The 17,982-nt window shown below is 41.3% G+C and overlaps 1 protein-coding gene across 5 annotated transcripts in view; it reads left to right on the top strand.

Moving 5' to 3' along the window:
• spag17 (sperm associated antigen 17) overlaps positions 1–17,982 on the top strand; it is a 268,746-nt gene that overhangs the window by 236,968 nt on the left and 13,796 nt on the right. For 4 of the 5 annotated variants that reach the window (XM_048252172.1, XM_048252171.1, XM_048252170.1 and 1 more), the window contains one exon: positions 17,062–17,186. In XM_048252172.1, coding sequence (XP_048108129.1) covers positions 17,062–17,186 — 125 coding nt within the window. Of the gene's footprint in view, positions 1–17,061; positions 17,187–17,351; positions 17,728–17,982 lie in introns of those variants that run through there. The other variant, XM_048252173.1, reaches the window with a different exon arrangement.

The following is a 17,982-nucleotide window of genomic DNA, read 5'->3' as shown; positions in this document are numbered from 1 at the left end:
ACATGAACGGTTAGACTGAGAATTCTCGTCGCTACCTTAAAAACTAGATGTACCGCATAGCGGTACAAAATATGACCGCCGCTCAGTCCTGTACATCCGTTCCGCGAAAATAAATCACACTTCAATTTGTCTCCATATTTTACTCCATCCCCCACTCTTGAAACTTTTGTGTATGCTTGTTTGGCATGCCTGAGTGTGTGTGTGCGGCTGCACAGAAAGTAGCCTACTGGTGCTGAAAAGGTGAATAGATTGTAGAATAGCCAAAGAAGATGTAGCATTGTTATAAAACCTTTAAAATCTCTAAACAATCACAAGTAGGGCAGTTCATCACAGTTCATCCATTGCAACTGGATTGATGAAAGGTCACTTACACCTGTAGGCTACATTGTATTTGGGAAAAGCAAAAGGTATCAGCATAATGTTATTTATTTATTTATTTATTTATTTTTTGTGTATTTATAAACAAAAACATCTCTGTCAGTTCCATGCCGTTTTCAACAGCTATCAACCAAAACAAAGGTCATTTTTGGATGGATGGATTTTTTGTGAATGTTTCTTCTTCTACATAAGATTTTAGTCATCTTTAGTTCATGTAATACTTTATTGTCAATGCACAAATTAAGTAACAGTAGTCTGAAACGTTATTGTTAATGCACAAATTAAGTAACAGGAGCCTAGTCTGAAACGAAATGCTGTTTTACATCTAACCAGTGGTGCAAATAACTGACATGTCCAAATGGGCCTTGATGAAATGCGTCGCTAGACTGTTCATACACATTTTAACGGGCCAAAGTTGAAGAGCTTTTGTCCGATATTGTTCATGCAAATATAGGCTGATTCATGTTCCCTTGCATTTTTTAACAGAGGTCCATGGCTAGTCTGGCTTTCATCAGACCAAGCTCAATCTTTTAAGAAATCAAAAAATAAATAGCGGGCAGATCAGGCTGGGTTCACCCAGCCTAGTCCATAGGCACCCAATATTGTTTAATTTTTTTCGATTGAGATATACACGCTCTGGCTATTCTAAATGCAAAATGCATCAGGGAGTTATGACAAAGCGGTAACTAACAAACTAGATCCTAATAGAAAGCTGTTAGCTTCCCTAAGCTACAGGTAGGATTATAAGGTAGGCCTATTTACAACATAAATTGTCAATAGGCTATGCTGGCGACACAAATAAAATCTCCTTTGGAAACCAATGGCTTATGCCTTACAGTATCAAGCGGACTTAAACTGTCATATCGTGGCGAAAAGTTGTAATAACATTCACGCAGCTCCATGAGTCAAGGAAAGCGCGAATGAAGTAGCCACTTCTAAATGGGACCCACTACACAGTAGCTTAAGGTGTTTTGCTAAAGCAGCCATAATGAAATGAAGGTGTCATTGTTTGGAGACTTCACACACACGTGCTTTTTAATTTCACAGACTACAACTACCAAGCTGTAATCAAAGCACATCGATTCCCCTCTCACACCCTGCTGCGCACTTAAAACAAAATAAACAGGCGTCTCAGTCTCACGCATGTATAGGCAAAACTGTATCAGACCGATTGTAGCGTTGGTAAATCTTCCATTGCACAGAATGATTTTGTAGCACGTGCAATAAATGACAGTCGAAAGATACAAACAGTGCTGCTATACATTTGCTTGGTATAACCGCATTTATAGTTTTCTACAAATGCAATCAATCAAATGCCTCCATCACTCAACCAACGCTTAACGGTAACATTACCTAGGTCCTTATTGATATTACAAGATTAACGCATTGCCTGCAGTAAAACCAAGCATGTCCGATAAACATCCTCAGATTTATTTGGCTTCAAGAAATGGGAATTACACTTCATGTGAACATCGCCCTATCCTTATTAGATGTTAGCTGCGATGTAAATTACAGTCCTTGTAGGAAGCGTCCATTGTTTTTTCCAACCCACTTTTAACTTCCAACAAAATTACGTCTCACTGCAACGATCGCCATCTAGTGGACAAACGACTACTTCCGCCAATACTGAAAATGCAGCCATGATGATGATGATGAATATTTATTTTGGCTTTCTTTTAATCCTACTGAATTTGTAATTATGTATCGGCCGTTCTAATACCGATAGTATGTGGGTGCCTGTGTGTGTGCATGTGTATATGTGTGCACCGCCATTTACAGGCCAATGAGTGTACAGTCACTAAATGTACACATAACCTAATTTTTAGACCCCCCATGGACCCCCAGAAAAATGAAATTTTTCAGTTCTAAAAGTCTAGTGGGGCTACATACCAACCAAATTTCATGTACCCGGTGGTTGAGCCAGGTTGTGTGGGCCCCTTGAGATCAATGACCATAAAAAAAATTCAGGGAGGTAGATGGCCGGGAAAAATTCTTGAATTGTGGGGTGGTGTACAAATTTATGTTTATGTGTGTGGGTGTGTGTGTGTGTGTATGTACAAATTTATGTTTATGTTGTGTGTTTGCCTATGTATGTGTGTTTGTGCATGTGCATGCATGCATGCGTACATATGTCTACTGTGTGAGTATGTGTCATCACGCATTATGATTACTGTAAATGTATGTGTGTGCGTGTGTATCTGTTTATGCACATGTGTGCACATGGAATGGGTTAACATGACCCTGGAGGCAAACATACGGAAAAATTGGTCATCCTAGGCCCTACAGTTCTCAAGATATTCACAGAGAACTGTGTCTGCCCTACCCTCCTTCGGGGGGTCCAGTCCAGCGGGGGGGGGGCTAAAGATCAAAGCGAAGAATAGCGGTTCCATGCTATCCATGTGGGGGTACATGCCCACCAAGTTTTGTGTACCCCGGTCTTTCAGTGTCCGGGAATCCTTGTTGGTGTGTCGTCACTAAATGTACACATAAATTATTTTATTGTAAGGCCCCCCATGAACGAAAGTACACAAAACTTGGCATGCATTCGAGGGCGTCATAATGATCCTACACTTTTAATTTCGTGCAGTTTTGACCTTGTCAGCCAGAGATATTGTGATGAAAACACCTAATTTTTGCTTTTAATTTTTAACTAGGTGGCTATACATGAAATAAGTGGTAATGGGATGGGTTGACATGCCCCTTAAGACCAACATACATAAAAAAGGTGGACCTCCTAGGCCCTCACGGTTCTCGAGATATTCACAGAAAACTGTCTCCGGCCACCTACAGGCCAGTTGGTGTATAGTAACATAAATTAATTTATTGTGTGGCCCCCATGAATTCCACAAAACTTGGCGTGCATACAGATGGTGTCATAATGATCCTACACTTCCAATTTCGTGCAGTTTTGACTATGTTAGGTCACAGATACCTTCAATTACAACACCTCATTTTTACTTTTTTGTGTTTAACTAGGTGGCTATACATGAAATGAGTGGTTATGGAATGGGTTGACATGGCCCCTTGAGATCAACATACAAAAAAAATGGTCCTCCTAAACCCTACGGTTTTGAGATATTCACAGAAAACTGTGTCTGCCCTACCCTCCTTTCGGGGTCCAGTCCAGCGGGGGCTACAGATCAAAACGAAAAACGATGGTTCCATGTTATCCATGTGGGGTTACATGCCCACCAAGTTTCGTGTACCCTGGTCTTTCAGTGTCCCGGGAATCATTGACGGAAATTTGGCCATGCGAAAAGAAAAAAAAAAAAAAAAACTGACTAAACCTATATGACCGCCGCTTCGCTGCGCGGCGGTCATAATAACACTGGAGCTCCAAGCGGATTTGTACACGCAGCCTTACAAGACTGTGTATAGCTCTTCGAGTCACGGTTAAAATGTAATTTTTGGTACATAGCTAAGTTTAGATACACTTATGTGGGTGCTTGCGTTTCTTTAGGAATCCGCCGTCTTGGTTTGTATAGAAATAGTTTATTAGCACATTATCATACACAATGTCATTCCTCCGTCTGGCATCATGTTTTTGTTTGTTTTTATGTAATGTTCGTAATTTTATGGAATGTCATGTTTATTTTTTGTATTGGTTTGTCTAGTTAAATGTTTTCCCTGTTTATTTACGTTATTTTTGATAGTTTTCATGTTATTCTTAGTCCTTTTTACTGCTTCTAAGTCAGCTGATGTCGTTGACGTTTGTCCATTGGGAGCTTGCTATGGCTAGCTTTTGCCCTAGGCCTAGCTTTTGCCCCTGGGCCTCTGACATCCTTCCATCCATCTGTGAGCAGTGCTGCACTTCACTGTCTGGTCGAGGGGATCTCTCGGGACTCCTGGACCTAGGCTACTCTGCGAAAGATCTGCCGTGGCTGCCGAGCTGTTGCTGACCTGCGAGCTGCCATGCCAACTGCAGACTAACTGGGCCTCTGACATCTTTCCATCCATCCGTGAGCGGTGCACTTCACTGTCTGGTCGAGGGGATCTCTCGGAACAGCTGGACCTAGGCTACTCTGCGAAAGATCTGCCGTGGCCGCCGAGCTGTTGCTGACCTGCGAGCTGCCATGCCAACTGCAGACTAACGTTAACGTTGAAGAGCTGCAATCTCGCGGAGCAACAAACGGTCGCTGTTAAAAGTCCACCGAGTTGCGGATCTACAAGATCGCCCACGACTTCAGACTGTGCTTCCAGTGATCTCCAGACTGCAGTCTACAAGGCCTAACGTTAACGTTATCTCCAGACTGCAAGTGAATTGACCGGGTTGGTCAGTTGTAAAGAACTTTGTTGGCGTTGCATCGGTTGTGAAGACACAGTGCACAGTTTTCACGGGTCATCATTGCCCTTGGACATTTTCAGCTGGTTTAGAAATTGGATTAATTTTAACATTACTTTTTCCCCCTTTTTAATGTAAAATGTTTTTGTTTTTTTTACTTTTTATTTGTTTTGTTGTCTTGTATGTCTTGGTGTCACGGGTACGCTGGCGACTACGCCGCTCCATCTGGCATCTTTTGTCTTTTTGTTATGTGTCTTGTTTGTGGAGCGCTTTGGGTTGCAGTCTGTGCATGTTAAATGCGCTTTAAAAATAAAACTGACTTGACTTGAATGTGCTTAGGAAACAAAACTAAAAATAAAAGATTAACAGTAATAATAATAGTAATGAATACAATAAAATAATAAAATAGATCAAGGGGGAAATAAGACTGAATGAATAGAAGGTCAAATAGAAATAAATAAATAAAAAATAAACCTAAAGCTAATCAACAAATGCAGAATAAAAAAGTAGTGTTGGGGAAAATCTAATATCTAATATCTAATATCTATTGGAAGCTGATTCCAGCGCTGTGTGGCATAATAGCTAAATGCCATATCTCCTTGCTTGGTTTTAACCTTGGGGACCATTAATTGACAAGTTCGAGTAGATCTAAGCTCTCTAACTGCTCCTAACTGAAGAAATGTTTACGTTAACAACAAACTCAGCTTCACTGCTGCAAGTACAAAGTTGGCTGTAAATATGCTTTGCCATATTTAATGAACCAGCTAGCTTTGTGATAACAAAATCTTTACCTTTTATTTGTTTAGTCCACTGAACGTTATCTACATATCAAACGATTAAATCCACAGTTATGGAGGAATTGTTTTGGGGAAGCAGTTGCACTATATCCCACTTTTGCTGCCCTTAAACCACTTAAATCCATAGCCTAGATGAGCATTGCGCATAATTACAACTTGACATGATGGTAATATAAAGCTAAATGCCCAAGAAACGTCACGTCATAACAGTTGTACAAACGCAAAAACTTAATGACAGCTTGTTCGTGGTGTAGCCTAGTGTTGCCTCATTGAAATGGGATAGGTGAGGTTTAACTTATATTAGGCCAGAGACACCACTTATTTTTTCATTGACATAAGGCTAAAAATATGATAAACACTGCCATTTCTCTTTCCTATACCATATTATTGAACTAGTAGCAGAAAGAGGTGGTTTGTTAAGATAAGGAGAGCCGACTTGTCCATCCGATCCAAACAAGTAAACCTGAGGAAAGAAGAGTGTGTGAGGCTAACTTTGAACTTTATGGTATGGTTTTATTTGAAATTCACATTTTCAACAAATCCACACATTTAACACCTGCATACATAGCCAAATTCGGCAGTCTCCCCACAGGGAAAAGTATAGCACAATGTTGATAATGTATTTTACAGCAAAAAAGAAAGCGTCTTACAGACGATGCTGTTCCCACAATAATCAACTGCCCTAACCCCCCTTCATCAACTGCCAGTAGATGTGTCCTGCAGAGACATGACATTGCATTGAGTGGTAGTTAAGCATTTACAAAACTAAATACTGTTCTTGTCTTTGAATTAACTAACATTCTCAATGGATTAGTGTGAGTGCAGGAAAGCAGGATCTCTTCGTTTGGTTGGCTGAAGGTTGAAGTCATATGACCAGCATTTATAGCATCTAAAACAAAGAGACAACACCGCAAAGTAAAAAAAAACAAAAACATCATGAATTACAATTATGTTCTTGAAATTAAGTTATTACACCTGCACATTTCTTTGCTTAATATGATCCTTCCTACTATAAATGCTGTGATAACACAATAGGACTGAAGACTATGATACAGCTGGAGAGGCTGCCAAGTGAGGCAAATACTACGACTGACTTCTTTGAGGCCATGAACAGGCTTTTTGATGTCTTAAATTCACGGTATAAATGTCCATTCAAATCCCCTACTGCAGTTTTAGCATCAGTCAAATTGTGATAACAGCACTTGATTACAAACACAAACACTTACTTCTCAGGCGCATCTCTAAACCCAATCCATGGCGTTGTCCTATAGGACCACAAAGCAGACATCAGATCCACCATCTTACGGAGAGCCTTCAGTGGATTGAGTCTTGGACCTTCAGGTTGCTAGAGAACAATACATATAGTGCAGCAATCATTCTCAGTGTGTTAACTAATGTTGAATAATAGATCTTTTTTTTTCCATACAGAGGGAAGTTTAAATCTAGTTACAGAGTTTCATAGTGACAGGCTGTTGGTCGAAACATGTTGGCCAATGCAGGCAAAAAGGCTTTTCCTTGGAGTGCCTTTTGTAGAATTAGTTTCAACTTTATTTTGGTTGGGTTTCATGAAGTCTTCAGGTCTGATTGTTAGTAGCCTATATGAAATTATATTTGATATGTTTAACTTTGAAAGTCTGTAACTTGTATAGGGCAATTCCATGCAAAACTGTCCATAACGCCAACTAAATACCATGGCATTGTGTTAGTGTTATGGATGTGACAGTTTTGCGTGGAATTGCCCTATATATTTGAAAGGCCACAAGAGCTGACAGTTGCAGAACACAGTGTATGTACTGTAATATAGCATTGACTTATCCTCTGAATAACACAGCTCAAGTTCATTCCTCCCTGTCATCGCGGGTTCATCCTTACCATCCATAGCGTCCTTCTGCTCGTCCAGCAACTGGGGAGAGAATTAGCAAACATGACGTAACATAAACAAACATAAAATATATATCATATTATATATTATACTTAAAAAATATTTAACTTTTGTTAAAGCTCATTAAGTAAACTGTTCAAAAACATTATGTATTAACTATTTAAACATGAGTATCTGCATTTTCATTAGCTGACCACGTTACAGTGCCCCCCTCCTCCCCCCGTACTGTACATCCTTACATATATCTCTGGGTGGCTAGTGAGGCAACTCAAGGGGGACACTTTTATATCCACCTGTCCTCAATGTGATGCGCTGTTGGTCTACAACTGTCCAGTGGAACACAATTACAGTTGTACTAGCAGCTCATATACATTTCTTAAAAAAACTTAAAGGAACCGTATGTAAGATTGTGGCCAAAACTGGTACTGCAACAGACCCGGCGGCAGACACAAATTCACGGACGGGCATTACACCTTTCCAGGGGGGGCACGGGAACTTAAATTGATCACGGTAGTTTAAGCTTACACTTGACAAAACATTGTCATATGAAAATGTAGATGCAATTGTTGTAAAATGGTGCAGCTCGGCGCATGCCAGGGATGGAGAGAGAAAGCGAGAGGGATGTGTGTTAGAACTGAGATGCGTGTGGAAAAAGTAGGCGTGCTATTGAGACTGGAGCTAGTCATATTCAAAATAATGCAAAAATAAATCCGCAGATAAAACCAAAATCCTCATTACATTTGCTAACCACTTTCAGATAGAGTGTTAGGGAGTTAGCCCGAAGTTACGGATAACCCGGCCCTGGATGGTAAAGCTCCCTGTTCTCCGACTAGGTCAGAAGAAAAAACAGTAAAGGTTAACGCTATCAAACAAACCCAGAAACTACTAGGCCTACTTCTACTAACTACGATATGAGATATAGCCTACCTGCGAGCCGATAAGCCATATTTGTCATTGGATGACAGGGGTTAGTGCAGAAGTGAAGTAGACTGCGCCATGTAACCTCTCCATTTAGGTGATGGGCTTACCTAATGTTCCTGATTGATTAGCTACGGAATAATACAGATTTTACAAGTTTTATTTGCTACTTGCTACATTGACAAACGTATAATATAGGCCTACATTTAATACGTGTTCAAAATCAATCTATGGGATTGGGGTTGGTTGGTGCAGCCAAGCTCGTCCAGGGCGGGCACAGATGACTTCCAGGACGGGCCTGGCCCCCCAAAGCCCCCCCATGATGCCGGGACTGTACTGCAATCACTTTCAAATTATTGTAGAGCGGTGTATCCCCTCCCCCTCCCCCCTGACTGGCAGAGCTGGCAACCTGGATGCCGAAATACTACTGACTTCGTGATTAGTAGATAGGTGGAGGGTGGCGCATCAGGCCAAAACACAACATGACAACATCAACATCAGTTGAGGGCTGCAACTTCACTTTTTAAATGACAATATCCTGGCCAGACTACTGTTGTCAGTCATATAAGTATTTGAAATGAACATGATTTTTGAACATTGATTTCTTAATGTCTAGTGACATATCAGGGCCATTTTATGATTCTTTGAAATACATTTCTTTCATACGGTTCCTTTAATTGAGCCCTCGGCTATTTTGAGGGAAACCATGACCAAATTGGAGGTGAAACTTGATAAGGGTCTGTGCAAGACCATCTGAGAAAAACTACTCAGAACTGATGTATTCAACACAATCGTTGAGCACCACCCTGACTACACATTTGCCATCAGAGACAAACTAATACAAAAATATGCAATGTGCAGGATCAGGGCAGAGATCAGTAGAGAAAATCGTTGCGTCATCGAGGACAGGCAGAGAATATGACGAAAAACGTAATGTTTCACTACGCTAGGCTGATAATACAATTCAGTGCACCAATACAACTGTGTACATACCGGTAACAGTTACTCATTTTTTCTAGCAGCTATATACAAGCTATAGTGATGCCGATTTACCAAATATCAGGTTCGTAAATTATCTTTGTAGCCTAACTACCAAATTAATATGGTAGCTAATGCCTCAGCTAGCTCTGCTAACATAACTAACGTTACTCCTCAATGAGCTAAAATTCATGACGGCGACGCAAGATAATAACCAACAACCCACAGCATCACCCTCTGGTCGGAGGACGCTATTGAGCAATTACAGGGCTCTCTAGCCTGCACAAACTGGGGTATTTTTCAGGGCACACTGGACGAGAGGGTATCCACCATCACTGACTACATCAAGTTCTGTATCCACACCACCATCCCCACCAGAACTGTCAAAAGATACCCCAACTCCAAACCCTGGATTACCCCCCACATAAAACATGCACTTAAAGAAAAAAACGGACAGCATTCAGGAATAAGGACTGGGCCACTCTCAAAATACTCAACAGACAAATAAAGAATGACATCATTAGAGCCAAAATGCAATATAAAAACAAACTGGAGCAGGAGTTTAGCAACATGAACACAAAACAAGCATTCCAGAGAATCAAGAAACTTTATACAGGTCAAGAATATAACCACCATCACCAACCAAGCTCGGACCCTCTTCATCTTGCAAACACTCTGAACAGTTTCTTCAACCGGTTCGACACCCATGACCACACCCCCACCTGTGAGGAACTTCTCAGAACCCTCCCCTCCCCTCCCATGAACCTCACCACCCGCCCTTCACAGAGGAGGATGTGCAGCAGCAGCTGGCCAGGTGCAAAGTTGGCAAGGCACCAGGGCCAGACGGCATCCCGGCAAAGGTGCTGAAGTGCTGCGCAATGGAGCTCTCTCCCATCTTCCACTCCATCTTCTGGGAATCCTACAGGACAGCAACAATACCCACCCTCTGGAAAACATCAACCATTACACCTGTACCCAAGAAACCACGCCCCTCAGAGCCCAACCACTTCCGTCCGGTCGCACTCACCCCAATAATCATGAAATGCATGGAGAAAATCATACTACAACTCATCTTACCTGCTGTCAGCCCACAACTGGACGCATACCAATTTGCATACCGGCCGAAAAGGGGGACAGAGGACGCAGTGGCATGCCTTCTCCACTCCCTCCTTCACCACCTCCAGACTCCCCATAACTTTGCCTCAGTTCTGTTTGTTGACTTCAGCTACGCATTCAATACAATCCAGTGCCATCAACTCATCAAGAAACTACAGCACCTGAATGTCACCCCTTTCCTCATCCACTGGATAAACAACTTTCTCAGCAACAGGCCACAGACATTGAAAATAGGGACTACAAAATCATCAACCATCATCACCAACACTGGAACCCCCCAAGGTTGCATACTCAGTCCCTACCTGTACACACTTTACACAAATGACTGCCAGAGTTCCCTACCCAACACCACTTACTACAAATATGCAGATGACACAGCCATAGTAGGACTACTTACAGACAACAGTTCCATCACAGCCTACCACCAGTCCATCACAGATTTTGCACTGTGGTGCTCTGATAACTACCTCCAACTCAACATTGACAAGACAAAAGAACTGGTCATTCATGCATCAAAATCACCCCCTGGACTCACTCACATCACCATCCATGACCAACCAGTTGCACAGGTCAGCACTTTCAAATATCTTGGTCTCACCATTGACAATAAGCTTAACTTCAATGAACATGTCACCATTACACAGAAACTAGGGCTGGGCGATGTCGCCTAAATTGGCATTTGACGATGTGTACAGTAAAACATTGTGATGGATGATGATATCGTCAGTGTTAGTGTAGTAAACAGCCTATAGGTATGTCTGTACAGAAATACATTTATAATGTTCTACATTAAAAATTGTATATTATATAGGCTAAACGGCCTGATGAAAGTGGACAGCTAAGAGAGACATACTGACCAGGCTACCGGGTTGTGTGGAAGATCTAATCCAAGAAAATTGTTGTGAAAGACGGATAGACAATCAATCTGAACACTGCGGTGCACCAACCAGCAGAATATTACACATTGCCAGCCCGGCTGGACCCAGCAACAAAGCTACTTAAGACTACTATCGTGGTCACTCTTTTAAAATATTAGTACTATGCAGCATCCCACGTTATCAGGCTACCGTCTATGCTGACTATGAGGGCGGCGGGAAGTGAAAGTAAAGGGCTGCAATCGCGCAGTCCAGGCTATAGGAGGGTGAAGTAAAAACACTTTTACAAATAACAAATCCCGATTACTAATTCACGCTGCTGTCTGGGACTTCTGCTAAATGCATGAAATACAAGCCTTACAGTGAAAGACGGATAGGCTACCTTCTGATTCTATAATTAACGAAAGAAATGGTTTATTTTAACACAGAGAAGGACGCATTTGGCGCTCGCTGTAGCCTCGCAAAAATATTTGAGCGCTAGAATGTCCTAGTCGTAGCCTAACAATAATAAATCTATATTTTCTGCTAAAACATTAGGCTACATATTACATCCAATGTAGGCTATAGGCCTGCGAGACATGTAGGTTACTAAACTACGATACTACGATGATATCGTCCATCGGCACAACCCTAACAGAAACGTGCACAACAGAGACTGTATGCAATACGCGAACTAAGATCACTGTATGTTGCTCCCCATCTCCTTCTGCTACTCTACAAAAGCATCATCCAACCCCTTCTACTCTACTGCTCCCCCTGTTTCTTCACCATACTAAATGTCACCATCAAGAACAAACTCATTAAAATCTCACACTTAGCATCCAAGATAATACAGCTTCCCACCCCCAGCCTCACTGATGCAAATGACACAGCCACCACACGCCTTGCACGCACCATAGTAAGCAGCCCTGACCATCCCCTGAACCGGTTCTTCACCCTACTCCCATCTGGCCGCAGATACAGAGCTCTGGACTGGAAAAAAGCGCACTTTAAGAAAAGTTGTATACCCTCAGCAATCACTGCACTAAACAAACTCCTGTGACAATTACCCATTCCCCCTATTCTTTTGTGTTTTATGTTATCTGCACTGTCCACCTTTTTGCTTGTATGGTGTTGAGGAGGGAGGGAATTGGGGGGTTATATGTTATATGTATAAGGCTGTGTACATCCTGCATGGAATGTAACAATGATATGTGTGAAAAAGAATATCCTTATAGGACAATAAAGACTATATATAACAAAATACTCTATCAGACCGCATCTTGTCACGACGACGTACCAAATTCAGTCACCCAGGCCAGCTCCAGTCGGTCACAGCAGCAAGAGAGGCGGGAAAATGAAAAATCTTTGACGTTTTCTCAACGAGGCAGATCAGCACATTCTGACCACGACTTTTTAGGAGACAGGAACTGTGTACAATTCCATTTCATTGTAGAAGCCGGTGCTGTTTATCTTTGTATATTAAGGATCTTTGATTAGGCTATTATGTGTAGCACATTTATTGGGCTTTTAGCCTCTTTTAATTTATTTGATAAGGAACTGATAAAAACTGAGCAGCAGAAAAGCTGTCATAGTCGATACAAATAGTTTATTATTATAATTAGGCTATTAGTACTATTACTTTACTACTATTACTGTTATTATTATTCGGATGACCCAATAATGTAAATCTGAGTCTGAAATGTTGGCTACAAACAGTCTTTTTTTTTTTACCAGGTCTACTTCATAGGTTACAATTACACTCGTTTTTTTATCATCAGTGATCCTGTTAGCGTTATCACTGTTTTTCCAAAATAGCTTAGCTAACTTAGCTAATGTTTTCTAGCACTTTTGTTAAAAATACTAACAATGCTAACTATGTTAACCATGCTTCTTAGCTAACTTAGCTAATGTTTTCTAGCAGTTTTATTAAAAATGCTAACAATATTAACTATGCTAACCATGCTACTTAGCTAACTTAGCTAATGTTTGCTAGCAGTTATGCTAACAATGTTAACTAGCTAACTAGCTAGTGAGGACTTATTTTGAAACAGTTGTGGGAAGAGGAAACAGTCTGCAAGAGTCATAGGAGTCATAGTTGATGGTAACGGTGTGTTTCCACACAACGAAATTTTGCGTTGCTCTCATTGAGGTTGAATGGAGACGAAATTCACCCTAGTTCGGCGAAATGAAAGTGAATCGCTGAGGCAGGCGAAACAAAGTTGGCCAAAGTTTAACTTTATTTAAATGAGGACCATTCGAGAACCAATCAGGTCCGCGTCTTTGTGTTTGGAGGCGGGAGTTACAAAAAAGTCTGACCAAGATGACGGAGGCTACCTGAGCTGTAACACAAACATTTGTATGTGAAATGTTTCTGCACGAACATTGGCACTTGTATCAACACGAATTGTGGTTTATAAGCCACACGAACTTAGTCAGAGCACATACACCACTAAATAGACCACTATATATGTTAGTTTAAGCACTTGATCTTTTTAGCTAGCTGACAGGCGAAATGCTAGTATTTTAGGACATTGGATTGCATTGTAAACCTAGCTAGACAGCTAGGCTACATGCTGCAACACAGGTATGAAATATATTATGTCTTATTGACCTTGTTGTTTCTATGAACATGAATTGTTGTTTATAGGCAACATAGTCTTAGTCGAGTCATGAAGACCCCTGGATATCTTCATTAAGTACTTAAACGTTTGAATTAGCTGATTAGCCTAATTAGCTCGCTTGCCACCACTGGCTAGACACTGCAGTCAAAAGGTTAGCGGTTTCGCCGTCACGCCCCCCTTCACGCCCCGCTGGCCGAAAATCGCGAGGTGTTTCGCTGTGTGGAAACACACCGTAACTGACAGTTGGAATGGCTGAGCAGTTAAAAAGTTGAGTAGTTAATGGGGAATTATTGTAGTGCAGACTTATTTTGTGGGCAGAAGACACAGTTGAAAAGGGTCTATAGTCTTAAGAGAGCCAGATTGTATGCTTTAAGCCTGAGAATAGATAGTTTAAAAGTTGAATGTAGATAGTGTAATGGATGTTGATAGACAGAAAGTTTATTGGATGTTGATAGGCAGATTGTTTAATGGATGCTGATAGATAGTTTAATGGGTGGATGAGTGAATGGTTTGAAGAAGGTGGATGGATAAAAAGTTGGATGGAATGTGCCTTGTATCCTTGTAGAATGGAGGCACAGAGACTAGAAATGCAGTTCCGAGGAATTACACGAGGGGATGCAATCTGCTGATTAGGGTGTTGGTGGGGCTGTTGAGCTTGCTGCTAGCTGGTTGGTAGGGTAATTGTGATACCTGCAAAGGTGCTTTTGGAGTAAACAAATTTGAATCTTGTGTGACATGGTATTCTTGAGATATCACACTCAAGGTGTTTTTGACCTTGACATTTGACCTTCAACCTCCAACATCAACTCACTTCACCTTTGAGTCCATAAAAACACTCGCACCAAATTTGAAGCATGTACGTCAAGCCGTTCTGGAGATATAATGCTGAATGCATGAGATATGGCTGGGACTTTTATTTTGACACACAGGAAACACTTTAACAGGATGTGTGGTTCAGGTAGAGCTAGATTGTATGCTTAGAAGCTGAGACAGTTGGATTTCTCACAGGTGACACCTGTGCCAGTGTTCTGATTAGCCTGGGAACTGCTCTGAGAACTACTTAACGAGCGCAGCTGGCTCTATTATGACATCACAGCCCCCATTCAAGTCTATTGTTAGCATTTTTAATAAAACTGCTAGAAAACATTAGCTAAGTTAGCTGGGGATGCATCCCCTCTAATAAGCTTGATTTTTGTTAATATTTCAAAAAGTTTACAGAAACAAAAAGTACATTACACAGGTGTCATTTTCAAGACCTACATTGCAAAGTTTGAACGAAGTTTCTATGTTAAACGGTTGAAGCTGAATTAGATGCAGAAATTTTGGTTAGAAGAATAACTAGAAATGCAATTCCCAAGGAATTACCAGTGCATGAAAATGCAAAAAAAAATATGATGTAAAATATCATTCAGCTGTTGTTAGGGCAATTAAATTGGTTGCTTAGGTGTTGCTAGGGTAGTTGTGGTGGTTGCTAGGGTAGTTGTAGTGGTTGCTATAGTGTCTCAAGTGGTTGCTAGGCTGGTTGCTATGTTAGTTTCTAGGTTGTCATCATGGAAGTGGTTGATTGGTTGTTGCTAGGGTACTTGAGGGAGTTGCTAGGCTGTTGCTAGGTTTGTTGTGGTGGTTGCTATCATGGTTGCTAGGGTAATCTCATTGGTTGCTAGGTTGTAACTGTGGAAGTGGTTGCTAGCTTGTTGCTTGGGTATTTGACATGGTTGCTAGGCTGTTGCTAGGGTAGTTATGGTGGTTGCTTTGCTTGTTGCTAGGTTGTCATCATGGAAGTAGTTGTTAGGTTATTGCTAGGGTACCTGAGATGGGATTTTTTTTCAAAATTAAAACAAACATGGGACAATGCCCGCAATGACTAGGCGCTTCAGAATAACAATACTGACACATATATCCTCTCGCAAGCCTTGAATGAAGCGCTCGACAACATTTTATACAACACTGGTCACAACCAAAACACGGAGAACAATCAATCATCACATTGACACACATCTTACACTGCCTAAGCGCATCACACTACTCCCTAACATTCATGTGTTACTCCCTAACATTCATCAACACTGCGCTGCAATATCGAAATAACAAATAAAGAAAAATCGTCCTCAATATTCCAACGTTATTTCACCAGACATACAAAGGCCACAATACATTGCCATTTTCACATGCATTTTTGAAACATGCCTTTTAAATCACCCAGTCAATATCTGTACAAAATGTCCCTTTTATAAAACAAACTCAGCTCCCATTGTTCCTTAACTGGCGGGAATGTGCCAGCCCAAGTGACAGACGCGGAACGCAGTAAGCACAGACGTGATGCGCTCTGTCACAGCTGGTCACATGGCATTCTCGTCGCTCTGCGATGCGGATAGCCTGGGTTAAGGCTTCTACATACTCGCCATTCCCGACCTGTAGCACGACAATGAGACGTCACGGGAGCGCCATTTATACCATTTATACTGGTGCATGGTGGTCGCAACACTAGTTGTAATATTCTCCTGAACAGACGTGTTGCTGTTGTGAAAAGGCTATCGCTACCTACGATACACAGTAGAAGAAGCTGTCGGAAGCATTGGCGTCAATGGCAGTAAAAAACACTAGCTAGCCTCTGTGTAGTACTTGAGACTTTGGTTGCTGCTATTCACAACTACCTTCATCATTACCATCTAGTTTCCAAGGTGTGTGCAGATAGATAGATAAATAGATAGATGGATATATAGATAGATCCCGAGGGAAATTTGAATAATTTAAACATTTAAGTTAGCTGGCTAGCTATCCTTTGGTTGGACATCTTTTCTATTCTTTCCTCTTAATTCCATGTGTTGCGACTCTCGCTGGTAACTTTAACTTATCCAGCAAACTATTAAAAATTCACGACTGTAACAAAACGGTCCTCCAAACTGCAACTCTCGCTTGCCCTCGAACTAGTCCATCTTCCGGTTTCTGGTTTGACGCGCTCATCTGAAAAAAATAAAGTGGTGCGCTACCTGACCAAAATCCTGGCGCGGCAGAGAGATCTACGTCATTTTGACGTCACATTGTCGCGCTACCGGTCGGGAACGTCGAGTATGTAGGACGCATTACTCCTCCCTGCCCTGTGCTGAGGAGGCAGTACTACCTAACTCCCAGGGTCGGAGGAAATAGAAGGAAAAGGAAGTAGAACCTTTCAAAAATCAATCAAATAATATTAATTAGACATTTTGGTGTAAAACTTTTTCTATTCTTTCAGGAGCCCAGGAGATCACATTGCTGATGCCAAGTCATATGTATAGGGATCTTGATCAGAAGCAAAAAGAGGATATCTTCTCTACACACCTGAAATGCCGAAACTGGGACCATTTCCCTTCTGATGAGGTTAGGATATACAGGTGCATTTAAAAAAAATCGAATATTGTGGAAAAGTTCATTAATTCCCGTAATTTATTTCAAAAAGTGAATCTTAATTAATTAATATTAATTATATATAAAGTTAAATATTTCAAGCCATTTTTTTTTTTTCTCGATGATTACGGCTTACAGCTCATGAAAAAATTCAAGACTGTTGACTTGACAGTTGTCCAGAAGACACTCATTGACACCCTCCACAAGGAGGGTAAGCCACAGAAGGTCATTGTTGAAAGGGCAGGCAGTTCACAGAGGGCTGAATCAAAGCATATTTATGGGAAGTTGACTGGAAGGGAAAAGTGTCATAGGTAAAGGTGCACAAGCAACAAGGATGACCACAGCCTTGAGAGGATTGTCAAGCAAAGCTGATTCAAGAATTTGGGGGAACTTCACAAGGAGTGGACTGAGGCTGGAGTCAGTACTTCAAGAGCCACTTCGAACAGACGTGTCCAGGAAATGGTCTTCAAGTATCACATTCCTAGTGTCAAGCCACTCATGAACCAGAGACAAGGTTAGAGCATCTTACTTGGTAGGGCTGTAACGATATGCCATTCGAAACCGAAATCACAACACTTATATACGCGATATTGTGTTGCGGTATGAAAAGGCAGAACCGCGACACACCCTTTAGTGTTTCACACAGTGCTTTGCAGCTTACGCGGCCGCATAAGCAACAGACATCTCCCGCTTTACTTACCGGTAGCCTACGGTGTCCAAAAATAAATAAATAAATTATACCTGTCGTTGCTTTCATTGTAGACTATGT

Source organism: Alosa alosa, chromosome 9, assembly GCF_017589495.1.
Source record: "Alosa alosa isolate M-15738 ecotype Scorff River chromosome 9, AALO_Geno_1.1, whole genome shotgun sequence".
Classification (NCBI taxonomy): domain Eukaryota; kingdom Metazoa; phylum Chordata; class Actinopteri; order Clupeiformes; family Clupeidae; genus Alosa; species Alosa alosa.
Note: the sequence above shows the minus strand (reverse complement) of the source record. Positions and strands in the feature narration are given on the sequence as shown.